Genomic DNA, 15,499 nt, shown 5'->3' on the forward strand with positions numbered 1-15,499 from the left:
TAGGACGACTTTCACTATCACTAACGGAATCACTGCTATCTCTTAACTCAATGGAATATTTTTCATTTCGTGAAACCTTAACAAGGAATCTATTCAATGTCACATTGCATTGTCGTTAAACAGACTCATCGCTCACACAGCTACAGCCTTATTCGGGTGGCGCTTTTCTACAAAATTTTGCTCTTATTGCAAGACATTGCTTGTATATCAAGGCAAAATTTTTCAGAAATGTTTGCTTGTCTTGCAAAACGCTCTCAAACCAAGTTACTTGTAAACCAAGGTATTACTGTACTGTATTATTTCTAGCAATAATGCACATTCGTTCAGTTTATCAGAAATAAACTTCTAAACAATACACAATAAAGACCCGGACACATCAACACTGGTCAGGCAGTACTAACGTTTTATCCAGAAAATCCATCAAAGGCCTCAGTACAATTTCAGCATCCATGGCTGCGTTGTTCCTGTTTGTGGATGCGTTTCCATTGCCTCTCATCTGATTTAATTCTACACTCATTTGTCTCACACAGTCCTCAATTATGTTCTGGAAACTGGAAACAGAAGAAACTTGAATTAAGTTTTTAGACTTCTTTTGCCGCCAAGTGAGGTGCTTTGCCAGACAGAAATGCAGTACAAGAAGCGATTTTATCATTGCCTCTTCATCCCTTTTTTCTTCATTTTGAAAGCTGTTTCTATACATTTCCCTGCACTGATATCTCCCACCTACTTGTTTCTCTCTTCTATACTATGATGCTTATTGCCAGCATCACTGTTCTTCTTTACTAATCTTCTGTGAATTACAGTTTTTTCCTGTCTGTGCTCTTAAATATATTAATTCAGATTCCCCCGTTTTTATTAAGAAATTATGGATATCACAATGCTTTTTTTACTTGTAGGTAGCTCAATAAAGCTGACTATTACCGACTAAAAACATAAAGTGCTCATAATTACAATGCAACACAATGTCATATTTAATGAATGATAATAATAATATTAATAATAACAATAATAAGATGCAGTGATACATTTACTTGTAATGTGAAAAGTATCTTGGATGAGAAATAACAAGTGAAATTCCAGGACACACTTTTCTTTGACAACCGTCTACAAGGGTATACAATTTACATTAAAGAAATACTCCACTTTAAAGAAAAAGTAGAGTTTATCAATAATATAAACATTTTCTCAAATATTATTTGAAATGCTTCTGTTGTATGAGGTCCAGAAGCGAGTACAACATGTGAATGAGGGCTGCCAGTTTTGGGCTCCCAAACATAAAAACAGCCCCAATTCACTGCTGTACATTTTCTAATTCTCTTTTCAAGAAACTTGCAGAGGGTAACAGCTTAATCTACTGCAAGTCAAACTCAGAGTCTTAAGAGGAAATAGTAAGATTCACAGTGGAAGACCGGGCTTTGATAAGAGGCAGAACGCAGTCCTGAGAAGACTTGCACAGTTGATCCTACTAGAAATCCAGCCAGGCTTCTAACTTTCTGTTCCCCTGATGCACTAAAATCTCAAGTATTGTTATCAGCCCTCCCCAGTTCTCTTTTTCTGGACTACAGAACACCCCCTTGTTATGTTTTTAGACTTATGTTTTTAGACTCAGGATTCAGAGACATTGAGGATGTCCAAAAACACTCAGTAGGCAATACAACTGGGTTCCTAGCTGTCTATTGTGTTCAATGTTGAAAAATATATTCACTAACCCATCTACGCAGTAGTGTAGGGCAGTCAGCTTGAGCTCTAAGTATTTAATGAATAGGGGATCAGCTTGAATGGAAACTGGATCCTTTTTATGAGTTTAATCTTTGAAAGACTAACATCACAGCCATGACAGGTTGCAGAATGCAGAGCCTGTCAGAGGAAACACCGTTTTTGAAATAATCTTCATATATTTAATTGTTTTAAAACACATCCTCTACAGGAATATACCAGGCTGGTCATTGCTTTTTTTGTTTACCAGTGCCCACATTCTTCTGTAGGCAGCAGTATATCCCAAATGTCTCTAAACCCTGTGTCCACCAATGAACGATCTATACAGTATTTATTATTACAATTGCTTTTGGTAGCTACGTTGGTAGGGCCTTGCATTTAAAAAAGAGTTGACTTGCTGTCATCAGTTGCTGTACAATTAGATTAATGCACCAGCACAATGTGGAAAGCTTCTATTGGTTGATGAAAGCTGACATTTTTTTTTTTGCAAGACTCAAACCACCCCATCTCTGACAGGTTGAGGAGGAGTAGCAAGTTCTAAATTTTAGAATTATTGCATATCTGAGTGACAGTTAGAAACTTGAGAATACCAAAAAGAGCAAGAATGTCCTCATATAGAGAGTTGGTGTTTCCCTGATGTTGCTATGGGTTTTTGGTAAGGGGACAGTATAGATATTTCTGCAGTTCTTTATTATTTCTAAACTGATTTTTTTTTAAATGATTTACACCAGGTTTGGTCTTAGATGGCCTTCCCGTGTATTCAATGCAAGTACTTTGTGGTTGATTGTGAACCTGCACAAGCAAGTGTGCATGCACTGACGGGAAGGAGCTACTTTGCTCTTGCTGCATGGGGCAATAGAAAAGTTTGCAGCAGATCTGCATGATGTCTGCTACAGCAATAAAGTAATCAGTAAAACTATTTAATTGTAAGTACTCTTTTTTTTAACTGGGTGCAAAAAATTAAAGCTGCTGCTTGTAGTAACCTTTCTTGCAGGAAAAATTAATAATAAACCAGACTGTTTGCTATTTTACACAATTACACCGTGTTTCTTCGTTCTTTTGCATTGTCCAGGCCTCTGCAAGTCCCAACTAAGCTTCCTAAACTATTTTTGTGAAATGCTTCTGCTTTACAAGCTTGCACAAGTGACATTACACACTCAACATCTTTATGGAAGCTAGGTAAATGTCTGGAAAAGGAAAATGGCTTAAATATATATTCATTACAGCAAAACAACATATATACAGCTGAGTTCATCAAGCACTGAACTGAGCTTCACTTGAAGATCTTTTAGCATTGCACTGGCATCAGGATCAAGCTGCGGAGAGGAACATTTACATATGCATGATTAGCACATATTTTGCAACACATTTGAAGCCCTACTTATTATTTCACTAGCCTAATACATCTTCTTTAATTCTTTACACTTTTCAGTAAGAGAATCTCTAAATTATTGTTCATCATAGAAGCATCCTGGTAGATGTAATTCAGCTACAGAAAGCCAAAAATGCTATGATTTATTTTGGTTTACAAAACATGAAATAACATATACAGAGGTATATCATAAAAAACTGGCAAGACAAAGCAAATTTAAAATAATAATCATGCTTTGCAGTGATTGTCATTCCTTTTGCAAGTGTGTGCATCTTGCAGTCAGCAGGTTTCATTGTCGATTTGCAGGACCTGCAAGCCTGAATTATGTGACAATGGGCAGAATAATCTGTTACATTGTCAGCTGGTATTTTTCATATTCCATAAGTAATATCAGCATTCACAAATGCCTTACAGAGTTTTTTGTGAATGCCATTCTTCACAGACCCATATATTTTGATTCGCCTTTTATAGATTTTTTTAAACAATTTCCTAAAGAATTACCTTACTATTTAGAACAAGCTGGGCCAACATAACACTATACAAGTGCTTTTACTACTGTTACAGGGACCTACTATTGACAGTAATCTTGATACCTTTTTGTAACATTTGTGTACATTCAATGGCTTCTGTACATAGGGAGTCAGTGGGGACAATGATATAACTACATATATATATATATATGATGTAATTTTGGTTGCAGATATTGCAATGGATTCTGCAGTTTAGAAGGTATAGCACTGCTTCCAAATACAAAATGTACAAATTTATTATTGTGGAAAGGTTTTTTTTTCTTCTGAAATATGTAAATTGAGAAACAGTTCAGAGGCAAAACACAAGGAAATCTTGTTGAAAGTCTGATAACGCTAGTGAATTGTGATCCCATGTTAATTGCCATTGACTTGATGTGTAGTTAGTAGTAACCAAAGGAATGTATTGAAATAACATGCTTTACAAGTTGTGGAATGTTAAAAGGGACAACCAATTGATTTTAAGCTCAAGGTTAATGTGAAAGATCAGTTTGTTAAGTAGGTTAAAAAAACCTGCATAGTGCATAGTCTCTCTAAGGAATCTGGTGCATTTATTTTGTCTAGACGTTTTTATGCTTTTTTTATTTGGCTGTCAGCAAATTGGTTAAATAGTGTATGAGCTGTTTATTTCCAATGATGGTATATTATAATAATGCATTTGGAAATATTAAAATTCAGCCCACACTAATATTCTGCAGCACAGGGCCTGTAGGAATTTTGGAAGTAAAAGTAACAGATGGTAAAGTTTATACAAAATGAGTTTCGTTAATGATTGGACAATTCTAAATTAGACAGCACTTAACATGGCAATTTACTTGTCCTAAATCATCAAATTAATATCAGTATCATTTGTGGCAAGCAATCTACAGACATTTTATTTTACTAACACTGCTTCATCATTTTCAGAGCACAACCTATTTTATGGATTAATTAAATATTGGTTTATCCACCCCTGATGAAGTACTTAACACAGTAAATAGCTTAGTTGTAGGCTTAAAGGAGAACTGCACCCTGGATAATCTGTAGCTAGCCTGCACTAGGCAAGCTTTTAACATCTCTAAATATAAATGTTAGTTTATTCATGAGAGGGTGCAGAAAGAAAACTGCCTGCACCCATAAAAAACAATCAGAACAATTGTTGCTATGGCTACTGCTCTTTACCTTTTTGGTATTTGCCTTGTTTTATTGCCAATCCTACACTTGTAGTTGTAGCAGAGAACTGTAGCAGATGCACATCTTTTTAAATGGACACTAAACTCAGGAGTTAAAATTGAAAAATGCATTAAAGTACGTTACCTATTAACAAAAATGTAGCTTATGTGGGTACCACTCAGCTGTAGACCCTCAAATCATCTCTGAATTGGTGCTGACACTGTCCTTCCTTCTGGAGGTTGGTTACTTTTGTTCATGTTCTCTATGTGTTTTGTAAATTAGCAACCGCTCTAAGCTCACTCCTGTAATGGACTAAAATCTAAATACAAATAAATAAACTAAACGTGAGATAGTAGTCCATCATGAGAGTGAGCTTGGAGTGGCGGCTACTTTACAACACACACAGAGACCTTGGGGAACACAAGTAGCCCCCCTCCAGAAGGAAGGACATTGTTAGCACCAATTCAGAGATGATTTAAGGATCTACAGCCGAGTGATACACAAATAAGATACATTTTTATTGATAGGTAACGTACTTGAATGCATTTTTAAGATTTAACTCCTGAGTTTAGTGTCACTTTAATTATTTGTTCTAGTGATTTGTAACTATCCATAGAATTGCTGCTGTGGCTGGTCAAAATGTTTCTCTACGAAGCTGAAAATTGTTGGGGCATCATGGCCATTAGCATCTGCAATGTATAACTAGCTTTAAACATGGCTCAGCCTCTACGCTACAAATTGCTGGAATTGCTGTAGCACATGAAAAATGCTAAACAGAGCAATGACGCAACTGTTATAAATAACTATGGCCCTAAAAAAATGCTAACATTTAGACTTGGCCACATGCTTCAATTATAAACAATGTGAACCCCCTTAAAATGTGAGTTTTTCTCCAGTATAAAGCAATTTTTTAACAAGACTATGCAATGCTGCCATTTTGGATACAATGGAGGCATAGTAGAGTTCCTACCCATGTGCCCCCTCCCTGTTGTTTGCTAGTTTCACATTGATCTGATCAGCTGCCATTGATACCTCTTCAAGTAGCATGCGTATCTCATTTATTGACGAGGCTTGATTATGAGCCTTTTAAAATATTAAAACTTTAAGAAAATATTCAAACTTAATTATGAGGCTGTTGATCTCTCCTGTAGGAATGGACAAATATATACCAGTGACCTTAGCCAGTGTCCTTTACTTATTTGCATTTAAATAGTTACATATTTAATAAGGTTAAAAATATAATAATGTCCATAAAATTAAAAGTAGATGTAAACCCTAACTGGATGACATTTATTCTACACAAGCAGTATGTATCATTACCAAAAGACATTGGGGTCTATTCACTAAGCTGCCGAAGGATCTAGCCGTAGCTTCGGCTGATCCTTCGGCTAGCTTCGGCCCCAGGACCCCAGGGCTGCTGTATGGGCTATTCACTATAGCCCGGGCTATTTACCATCCGCCCAGGAGAGGAACATTGCTTTTTCTTTTTTTTTATTCTGACACAGAGCAGTGTCAGATTAGAAAAAAAAAACTTTGCTTTAGGTCGGTCATTCACTCGGCTGCCTACATCAGCTTAGTGAATAGACCCCATTGTTTTAATATAAAATACTTGTTTTCAACTTTTTATCCTCTGTTGCATTTCAGTCTTGCTAACTTCTGTCGCATGCATGTACTCCAGCAGTGGCTGTTTTTCATGTATGCTTGATGTGTGTTGGAATGGTCACTTCCAGTTTCCATCAGAAGGTCATGTAATAGGGTGATAATGCAGAAATACAATTGAAAGAATAGGATAGAGAGTTGTGAGATTATGACAAAGTATTTGAACCAGGACCTTTATGGCAGGATCACAAGGTATTATTTTATTAAAAGCTACAGAATTAAAAATGTTGAAAATAAACCTTTATTATATTAACAAAGCTTATATGAGATTTTAGTGACTGGGTTTACATATACTTTTATGTAAAGATCAAAAGTCATCTTTGCTAGTAGACAAAGCAATGAAGTGGAGTTGTGCAAGGAATCATGCTGTAGAAGTTTTATATAGTCATAACTCTATTAGGAATACAAATCACTTTACCAACTAGTTATCACTGTTGCGTTGTGGGATGGGTTCTTTTTAAAAAAAGCAATTCTAGGAAACAACTGAAATCAGTTAGGCTTGGTGCAGACCTTCACAGAACATTACCGCATAAGTGTTAATGTGAGTTTTGTGGTGCATTAATTAGTGTATGGTATCACAAAATGGTACCTTTTAACAGAGAAAGAAACTATAAAACAACACTTTGGGACTACTACTATGAATGGTCCCACCCTCAACATCAAGGGGTAGAAAATGAGCAAAACCACGGACAGGTACCTGAAGGACTCTATGTAAAATAAAGGTACCTTTTAGAGCACCTTTTTTTCCAGCAACCAGAATGCACAGATGGCTCACATCTGTGTGTTATAATACAATAAAATGCTGAGGATGTGCATTGTTGTGACATAAAAAAAGAATGGCTCTGCAGTTGGTTTGTTACTACATATTACAGTAATGCGCTGTAACATGCATGTGTTAACATTCATCAGCACAAGGTGAAAGGCTAATGTTGACAAGGGGGGAATTTATCAAAACTGGGGAAGACAAAATCTGGAGCAGATTTGCACTGCAACCAATCAGCTTCTTTGTCTCATTTTCAAAGCTTTACCTGAGCAAACTGAAGAAAGATGCTGATTGGTTGTCATGGGCAACTGCTCCAGATTTTGTCTGCTCCAGTTTTGATAAATTACCCCCAGAATGTCCCCTCAGTTTACCTTAGACTGAGTTCCCTATATTTATTTGAAGCCAGATTCTAGAGACTTCAATACATATGGGTGTGTGAGTCTGCTTTCATAAGGTCTGTCCCCTCCCCCCCCTTTCCTTACAGATTGCCTATACAATAGTTACTTATTGTATAGGCATCATTGTATAAGTGCAATATCATGATGTAACTTAATGGTGTTCCCTAGTTTATGTACCAGACGTTAGTACCCAAAACTATACGACAGTGGGATACAACATATTAAGTGCAATTGTGGTTCCTAGGAAGCTTGTTAGGAGAGTACTGTATGGTATTTTAGACAATTAGATACATATATTGATACTTTTACAAGTGCCTCACACGTTTTTATGAATTTGATTAGTGAGCTTGGGAATACTGCAGTCTTGACACTTTAACACAGAAAACTTTCTCGATGTGAGACAACAAGATGACCACAGCCAGGGTATTTATGAATACTCAGTTGGTGTGTTTGTAAATACTCAATAGGTGTGTTTTAGAATATCTAGCAGGTGTGTTTTGGAATAAATATTCTGAATTGCTAAAAAAGGGAGCAAAAGGGTCACCAAGATCATCATATTTCTGATAAAGTGTTAAGGGATAGGCTGGTACACTACATATGTGCCTGACAATTAAACTGAAGATTTTATTTCTATGGTTTTGATTGGAATATGTCTTTTAATCCACACAGGCTGGTTTTCTACCCGAAATTAGCTATCTTGTTCCTACAAAATACAGTAGATGATTGCTTTAATTTCACTGTGCAGCTTCAGAGTTATAAGACATACTGTATAACAATAACACAAATAATAGCTGCCTACCTTACTTAGACATTTACACCATATTTGTCCTTATCTACAAGCTTCATTTTGATATTTATACTCCTCTTAACCTTTCCCTGTGTATTTTACTGCTTAGCTATTTTCCACACATCCAGAGCAATAACTAATAACAATAATTAGATTTAGCATGAGACTTGACTGTGGCCTCAACTTGTTTATGGGGAACTAATAGATAGTCATGGGTCAGATGCCATTAACCCCTTCATGACTGAGCTTTTTTCAGTTTCTGTTTGTAAATGACTGACACACTTTTAACATTTTTGCTGTGTGATTCTTCCACAGCAGTTATATAATTTCTTACTAAATGTACCCACACATTTTATATATTGTTTTCTACAGGACAGATAGGGCTATATAATTAAATTAAACATGTGTACCTAACGTCTCACTTAGTTCAAATAAAATATACAAAAATGAGGAAAAAAACGTAAAGAAAACTTTTTTCACAAGTTTTGATTATTATTTTTTTATAATTTTTTATAGTAATTATAGTATAAAAAATATATTTATATATCATTTTTATTTTCTTAATTTTTTTACACTTTAATTTTTTTGTCAATTATATCAAGCAGTCACCATGACTGCTTGATGTTTTCATTAACCTTTTAAATTTTTGGTTATTATTAGGCTGCTCCAAACTTAGGAACAGCTAATAATAACCTTAGAGACTGATCCTGACAGCATGTCACAAACAGATCTCACTAAGGGCTTGTTCACACCGAAAGCGTGTGCATTCCAGAGCGATAGCTGCCCCAAAACGAAAGGGGAAGTTTCTCAGCGATCGCGGTGTGTTCCAGCAGCTACCGCTCTGGAACACACGTGCTTTCGGTGTAAACAGAGCCTAAAGGTTTCTGATCGTGCCCAGATGATCAGAAGTGAAACATTTCAGGCACAGAGACACAGAGATACATTGTACCATTGTGCCTGAAATGTATCACACAACTTTGAAAACATCCCAGCTGTCAAGACAAATAGCAGACAAATAGCTACCTCTCTGCTATCTTAGCTGTCAAATACCGGATCGCTATATTGCGATCATAGCGATCCGGTATTTGTATGTAACGGCTTCATTCTTTCATTGATGAAAGAAAGGAGCTTTTACAAAAGCTTAACTATTTCATTAATGAATGCCTCAATACTGAGGTATTCATTAATGAATGGTAACCAATGAGAATCAGCGGTTACCAGCATTACAGAGCCACAAATAACTGATCATGCACAGTGTACGTGGCCAGTCATTTGGGCACTTTGTGGCGGTACGTACAGTGTATGTCTCCCATAACGAAGGGTTTAAAGTTTTTAATAATGGAGGATGGATTATTATTGTGTGCATTTTCACAGCATACTTTTCCTTGTAATCAGGTGTTTATCCAAAATGCAAATGTTCCCTGAAGTGAACTTGTACTATTACGTTAACTTGCTTTGTGGTCAGCATAACTGATTTGAATGTGATTTTGTGCTCAGTACAAACATATAGAGTGTTAGGCTGTTCTTAATGTATGATGCAGGTATATGGCGGTCCCTAGTATTGAATCAGGAATGTCAGTGATTGCAGGCCCAGGGGAGTTAAGCTGCCCATACACCTGACGATTATCGTACGATAATCGCGGGTGATCCCACGATCGTACAATAATCGTAAGGTGTATGGGCAGCGTGCAACCGCATATACTGTAAGGTCGCACAACTTTCGTCTTATGAGCACGCTAGGAATCCGCCGAAAATCGTACGATTTTCGGCTGGTTGGTAGTGCGATTGCTACCAAAAGTTGTGCGCTGGTTGTAAGGTGTATGGCCACCTTTAACATGGGAGCTTCTAACTCTTCAAACACCTAAAAATGATCTTCTTTCTACAGAACCTCAAATGAATGGATCTGATCGCAATAACTTTAGATCCAATTGTGCTATCATGCTATTTGTAATAAAATCATCTGCCTCATTCTTAACATTAAGGCACCAGAAGTGGAACATGTGCTTTGGGAGTATAAGTAAAAAAGTACATCACAAATCTGTAGGACATAATTAGAACAACAATATCTGAGATAAAGTTGTTTTGGGTCTGGGGACTTTCCAGAACATTTTACCTAGATTTTCTATAGGAGGACAACCTTGTTTATCCATCTCTCCACATTGTGACAGCTAATGACTAGAGATGAGCTCAGGTTTGGAAAACATGAACATGGTCCGAATCGCAGCCTCTCTAACTACAGAAATAACTCCACTGAACACGGAAGGAAGCTCCATTTGCAGCCTCCCAATCAGCTGTGGCCAGGGAATTCCCCACCCGAAGCTGCACATAAGCAAAGGGGAAGGATGCCTAGACATCATCCACCTTATATGGCCACACCGCTATATTTGGTTAATTACATTATATGTGGCCATATAAGGACAATGATGTCAACACAATCATCCCACCCCTTTGTTTAAGTGCAGCTGTGGGGGAGTGTGATGCCCCAGCCTGAAGCTGATTGGGTGGGACGTACCATGTGGCTTCTGGGTTCGGAAGAGCTCAAGTTCGGACCACATTTAGTCCGAACCTGAGCTCAGCCCTAGTAACGACAAAGTATTTGTAAACCTAATCACCAAAATGTCATATAATGTTAATGTCCTTTAATTTGCGGCATACTTTAATTGAATACATTTTTTAATGAAATCTTTTTAGTGATCCTGCCATGAAGGTCCTTGTTCAGGTAATTCCTGTTATAGGCTCACAACACTCTGTCCCTTTCTCCCAATTGTACTCCTGCATTATAACCCTGTCATACATACTTCTGATGGAGATTTAAAAGTGGTTGTTTCAACACACATTGTACAATCATGGTCCATGTTATTACTATTAGCAAACCCACCCTGATTAATGTAATGCAGCAATAAATGGACTGCATGCATTTATACATAAAGTAGCAGTAAAGAAGCTGCAGGAGAACAGCAGCACTGAGGTTTAACATAGGAGAAAAAAGACAACAAAAAGTGTTTTACTAAAAAATACAATGCCAGTTATTTATGATACACAGTGTGTTAGCAAACTAAATGTCATGCAAAGTCATTTAGTTTTTATCTACTTGAAATATTAGCTTCTATTCAGTAACACTGAAAATGCTAAAATATTAGCAAATTACTTAGTTGACATTTAATAAGAGACCATAAAAAAATGCTTTATTGAAGCACCAGATACAGACTCAAATGAATGTTCAGCTATTCCCTTCAGCCCTCTATGGCTAATTTCAACCATAGATCGGCTGACTTCGGCTACCTGCGGTTCAGCCGAACATGCTCATTGAAGAACAGTTGAAGAACATGTTCGCCTCAGCCGAAGCTTCGGCAGTTCACTCGCTGCCGTTCACCCCTATTCTCATAGGGGCCAAAAGGCAGTGAGTGAATAGCCGAATGCCGCCGAGTGGTGTGGAGTGCAGTTATTCTGCTCACTACCTCAGAGTAAAAAAACCTGGCATGGGGGTACCCCTCCCAATTCATACCACCGCTAGCTCCACCTATCTGTTTACATTTGACTGGCTTCTGTCAAATTGTTCATTTTGGGGCGGGAGTTTGCTACATGCAGGAGGATCGGCAGGCATCTTTTTTTTATTATGACAATTTAGCGGCGGCGTGGACAATGCTGGACATCTTGATTGACCCTTGGATTACCTCGGTGGATTAATTTTTTTATTTTGGGCATTTTATTATTTTTATTTAAGGATTTGTCAAAAACTTTTGTTATGTTTTTTTCAATTAAATTATTTTTTCTTAAAGGATGGTCTCTTTATTTACTTTTTACTTCAACCCTTAGGTAACCCATTACTCATTCACAAGGAGGGGGCAGCATCTGAGTGACTTTTGGGGGGAACACCATGCACTTTTTTATTTTTAACTCAGGGGGTTCCTTCCTAACTTTCCTGCCAAACCTAAAGGGTCCGGTATAAATAGGGATGCATGTTTACTTTATTGCGAGGATTCATCCTTCATCCAGAGCCAAAGGATTAGCTGAAGCTACGGCTTAATCCTTCGGCTCTTTAGTGAATAACCCCTAATTATCCGATCATGTGAATAGCAAATTCCTGTTTACTTATTTCATCTGCACATGGGTATTTAAAGTAAACAGGAACTGGCATTTCACATGATTGGATAATTAAAGTAAATATTCACAAAATTAAAGTGAATATTCACATTGAGTTTATTGTGTGAAGATTATCAACTCCTTTAGTAAATCAACCCAGGTATCTCATCAAAACACTCTTGGTCACTTTTATGAATGTGTCCCAGAAAAGCCTTGTCTCAAATAGTTCTTGTTGCCCCAAAGTAATCAATCAGACTCTCCTTTTATGCAAAAATAATAATAAGAACTTGATTGGCTGCTATGGTGCAGACTGTTGGTGAAAATTCTCTTAGATGCTTTGGCAAATGACATATTGCAGCCACCGCTTACTCGCCCCTTCCTAAACCTATAAAGACTCATAATATAATACACCTAATTACAGTGAATATGGATTTACAGTTCTGTGCATGTGTGTATGTGAACATGCTCAAATAAAGCTGTCAAATTTCATAAGTAACCTTTAGCAGTCTTATATATTTATATGCATGCCTTTAAATTATCATTAAAGCAACCTTTTGTTTAGTGGCTGAGTTTTGCAGTAAAATAGGTTTTGGTTATGATGAAAAATTAGCCATTCGGGTACCTCATCTGTCAGTTTATGTAGCTATGGCATGTACATGTTGCAGTCCTATTCTTGTAGGCAACAGGTCCTCTTCAAAGGCAGTGAAAACAACAATAACAGCACACAGTCTAACATATTTCAAAGAACTTATGACTCAAGAAAAATACTTCTCTTTTAACTTAGAATGTCTTTTAATCAAATATGCAGATTTCCATTCTTCCTTTGATACATCCGTCATTAATGTGACTTTTTAGTATTACCATAAAATAAAAGAAGGGCTTTGTAGATGTATAACATCATGTCAGGATTAATTGTAATATTGTTACAAGGTACTTGTCGAGATGATCAAGGACAGTGGACTGTAGAAACAAGCTGGCATGGTTTAATCACTGCACTATTACAGGCTGAAAAGGTTTATCACTGCATCCCTCTGGTGCAGGAATGACAAAGCTTCAGCTCTGGATTTCACTCACTTGAAAGTAATGGGCTCTTTAATTGATACTTCAGGGCTCCTCTGCCCAAGGGTAAAATGGATTCACAAGAATCCATTTCCCCTTGCTTACAGACGTATGGGTAGGCATGCATATATATATAAACATATACATACATACATTTCAGTCTGAGTCATGATATTGGTTACTTTATTAGAATAATCTAATTTTCTCTTTTCAGTATAACGTAAAAGGTCTACACTTGTATGACTTTGTAAGTGACTACAGTTTATTAATTTGTTCCTGTAGCACTTCCCTGGCTGCCAGACATAAATTAATATTTGTATTTATTGACATTTATGTATCAATGCTGAAAAAGGAATGGCCTGTGGTGGAGAACAAAATGATAAAGTGTTCCTGAAAATAATTTGCAGGATCTATACAAAAGGATGGAAATGATTTATTATGTGGTTAGTTAATGGTTACAGGCTGCCCCTCCCTATGCTATGACAAAAGAGATATGTAACAATAAAATAGGAATATATGTATTGTACATGCCCTGTGAGCAAAAAGCTGCATTTACACAAAACTAAACAAGCAGTATATTTGACGTTTTCATAGAAATACTGTAGGAATTAACAAGGATAAATTATCCTTGTATTCCTTACTCCTAATGCTGTTGATTTAACCCTTTCGCTGCCAAGCCCTCCGGAACATTTTTCATGGTGGGCTGACTCACCCCTTGGCTTTTTATGTGTCATGGGTACTCCAACAGTGAAATATCGCTGCCTTAAAGTCACACTAAAACCAGGAGTTAAGTTTTAAAAATACATTCAAGTACCTTAACTATTAACAAAAATGTATCTTATTTGTGTATCACTCAGCTGTAGATCCTCAAACCATCTCGGAAATTCCTGCGGACACTGTCCTTCCTTCCGGAGGGTGGCTACTTTTGTTCCCCATGGTCCCTTTGTGTGTTGTAAAGTAGCCACAGCTCCAAGCTCACTCCTGCGATGGACTACAATCTCAATACAAATTAGTAAACTAAACATGAGATTGTAGTCCATCACGGGAGGGAGCTTGGAGCTACTTTACAACACACACAGGGACCATGGGGAACAAACACAGCCACCCTCCAGATGGAGCGATGTACAAATAAGGCACATTTTTTTTAATAGTTAAGGCACCTAAATGCATTTTTAAGATTTAACTCCTAAGTTTAATCTCACTTTATTTCCTGAGATTATTTCCTGAGATTTAGGTGTCCTTACCCACCTTTATGTTTTTCAGCACCTCATGTTGCATATTCCATAATATAAAACATATATATAGGAAAAGTGGGATCCCCCTATAAAGGCCAAAGTTTATGAGCATCCATCCCCAGAAACTTAGGCGCAGAAATCACACCAACACAGTTCCCAAGAGATAAGACACCGTCCAATGGTTTAACTTTCTGGCATCTACCAAAAAATGAAATATTAGATTTGGGTGGACCAACCTTTTAAAGGCTACCTTCGCATTAAAGAGTAGCATGATGGAGGCTGTGTATATTCACTTATTCATCTCACAGCTCTCAAAGCAATTTCTCAAAACAGTGATGGCCTTGGCATGGTTGTCAGGGTTCGCATATTTTGTAGTATGTGAGATGAATACCAAATGAATATAGTGTTATTTAAATAAAGGTTTCTGTGTGTAGTAGTGTGGAGACAGTTAAAGGAGAACTATGGGGTCAGTGTTTTTCCCCATAGTTCTCCTTGGGGTAACGGGAGGACACAAACTAGCATCCTCCCGTTACCCTAAGCTCAGTATACCGCGAGCTACAGCTCGCGGTATACTGAGACGCCGCACCTGGAGCGGATCCCGACTTAGATGACGGGATCCGCCCAGCTGCGTGAGTGACAGCTGGCTCTGCCTATCTAGAGGCAGAGCCAGCTGTACCCGCCCCCTCCCCCGTCCGTTCCGCCAGTCAGCGCTGGCAGATCGGAGCGGGGAGAGGGGAATCCAGCCCCT

At 37.5% G+C, this 15,499-nt stretch overlaps 1 protein-coding gene across 1 annotated transcript in view; it reads right to left on the minus strand.

Moving 5' to 3' along the window:
- LOC108796994 (protein unc-13 homolog C-like) overlaps positions 1-15,499 on the minus strand; it is a 260,177-nt gene that overhangs the window by 94,384 nt on the left and 150,294 nt on the right. Inside the window, exons 15-16 of the mRNA XM_018568562.1 lie at positions 2,960-3,032; positions 402-567 (exon numbers count right to left, since the gene is read on the minus strand). Coding sequence (XP_018424064.1) covers positions 402-567; positions 2,960-3,032 — 239 coding nt within the window. The remainder of the gene's footprint in view (positions 1-401; positions 568-2,959; positions 3,033-15,499) is intronic.

This window comes from Nanorana parkeri, unplaced genomic scaffold (assembly GCF_000935625.1).
Source record: "Nanorana parkeri isolate BGI_ZX_2015 unplaced genomic scaffold, ASM93562v1 scaffold1208, whole genome shotgun sequence".
In the NCBI taxonomy this organism is placed as follows: domain Eukaryota; kingdom Metazoa; phylum Chordata; class Amphibia; order Anura; family Dicroglossidae; genus Nanorana; species Nanorana parkeri.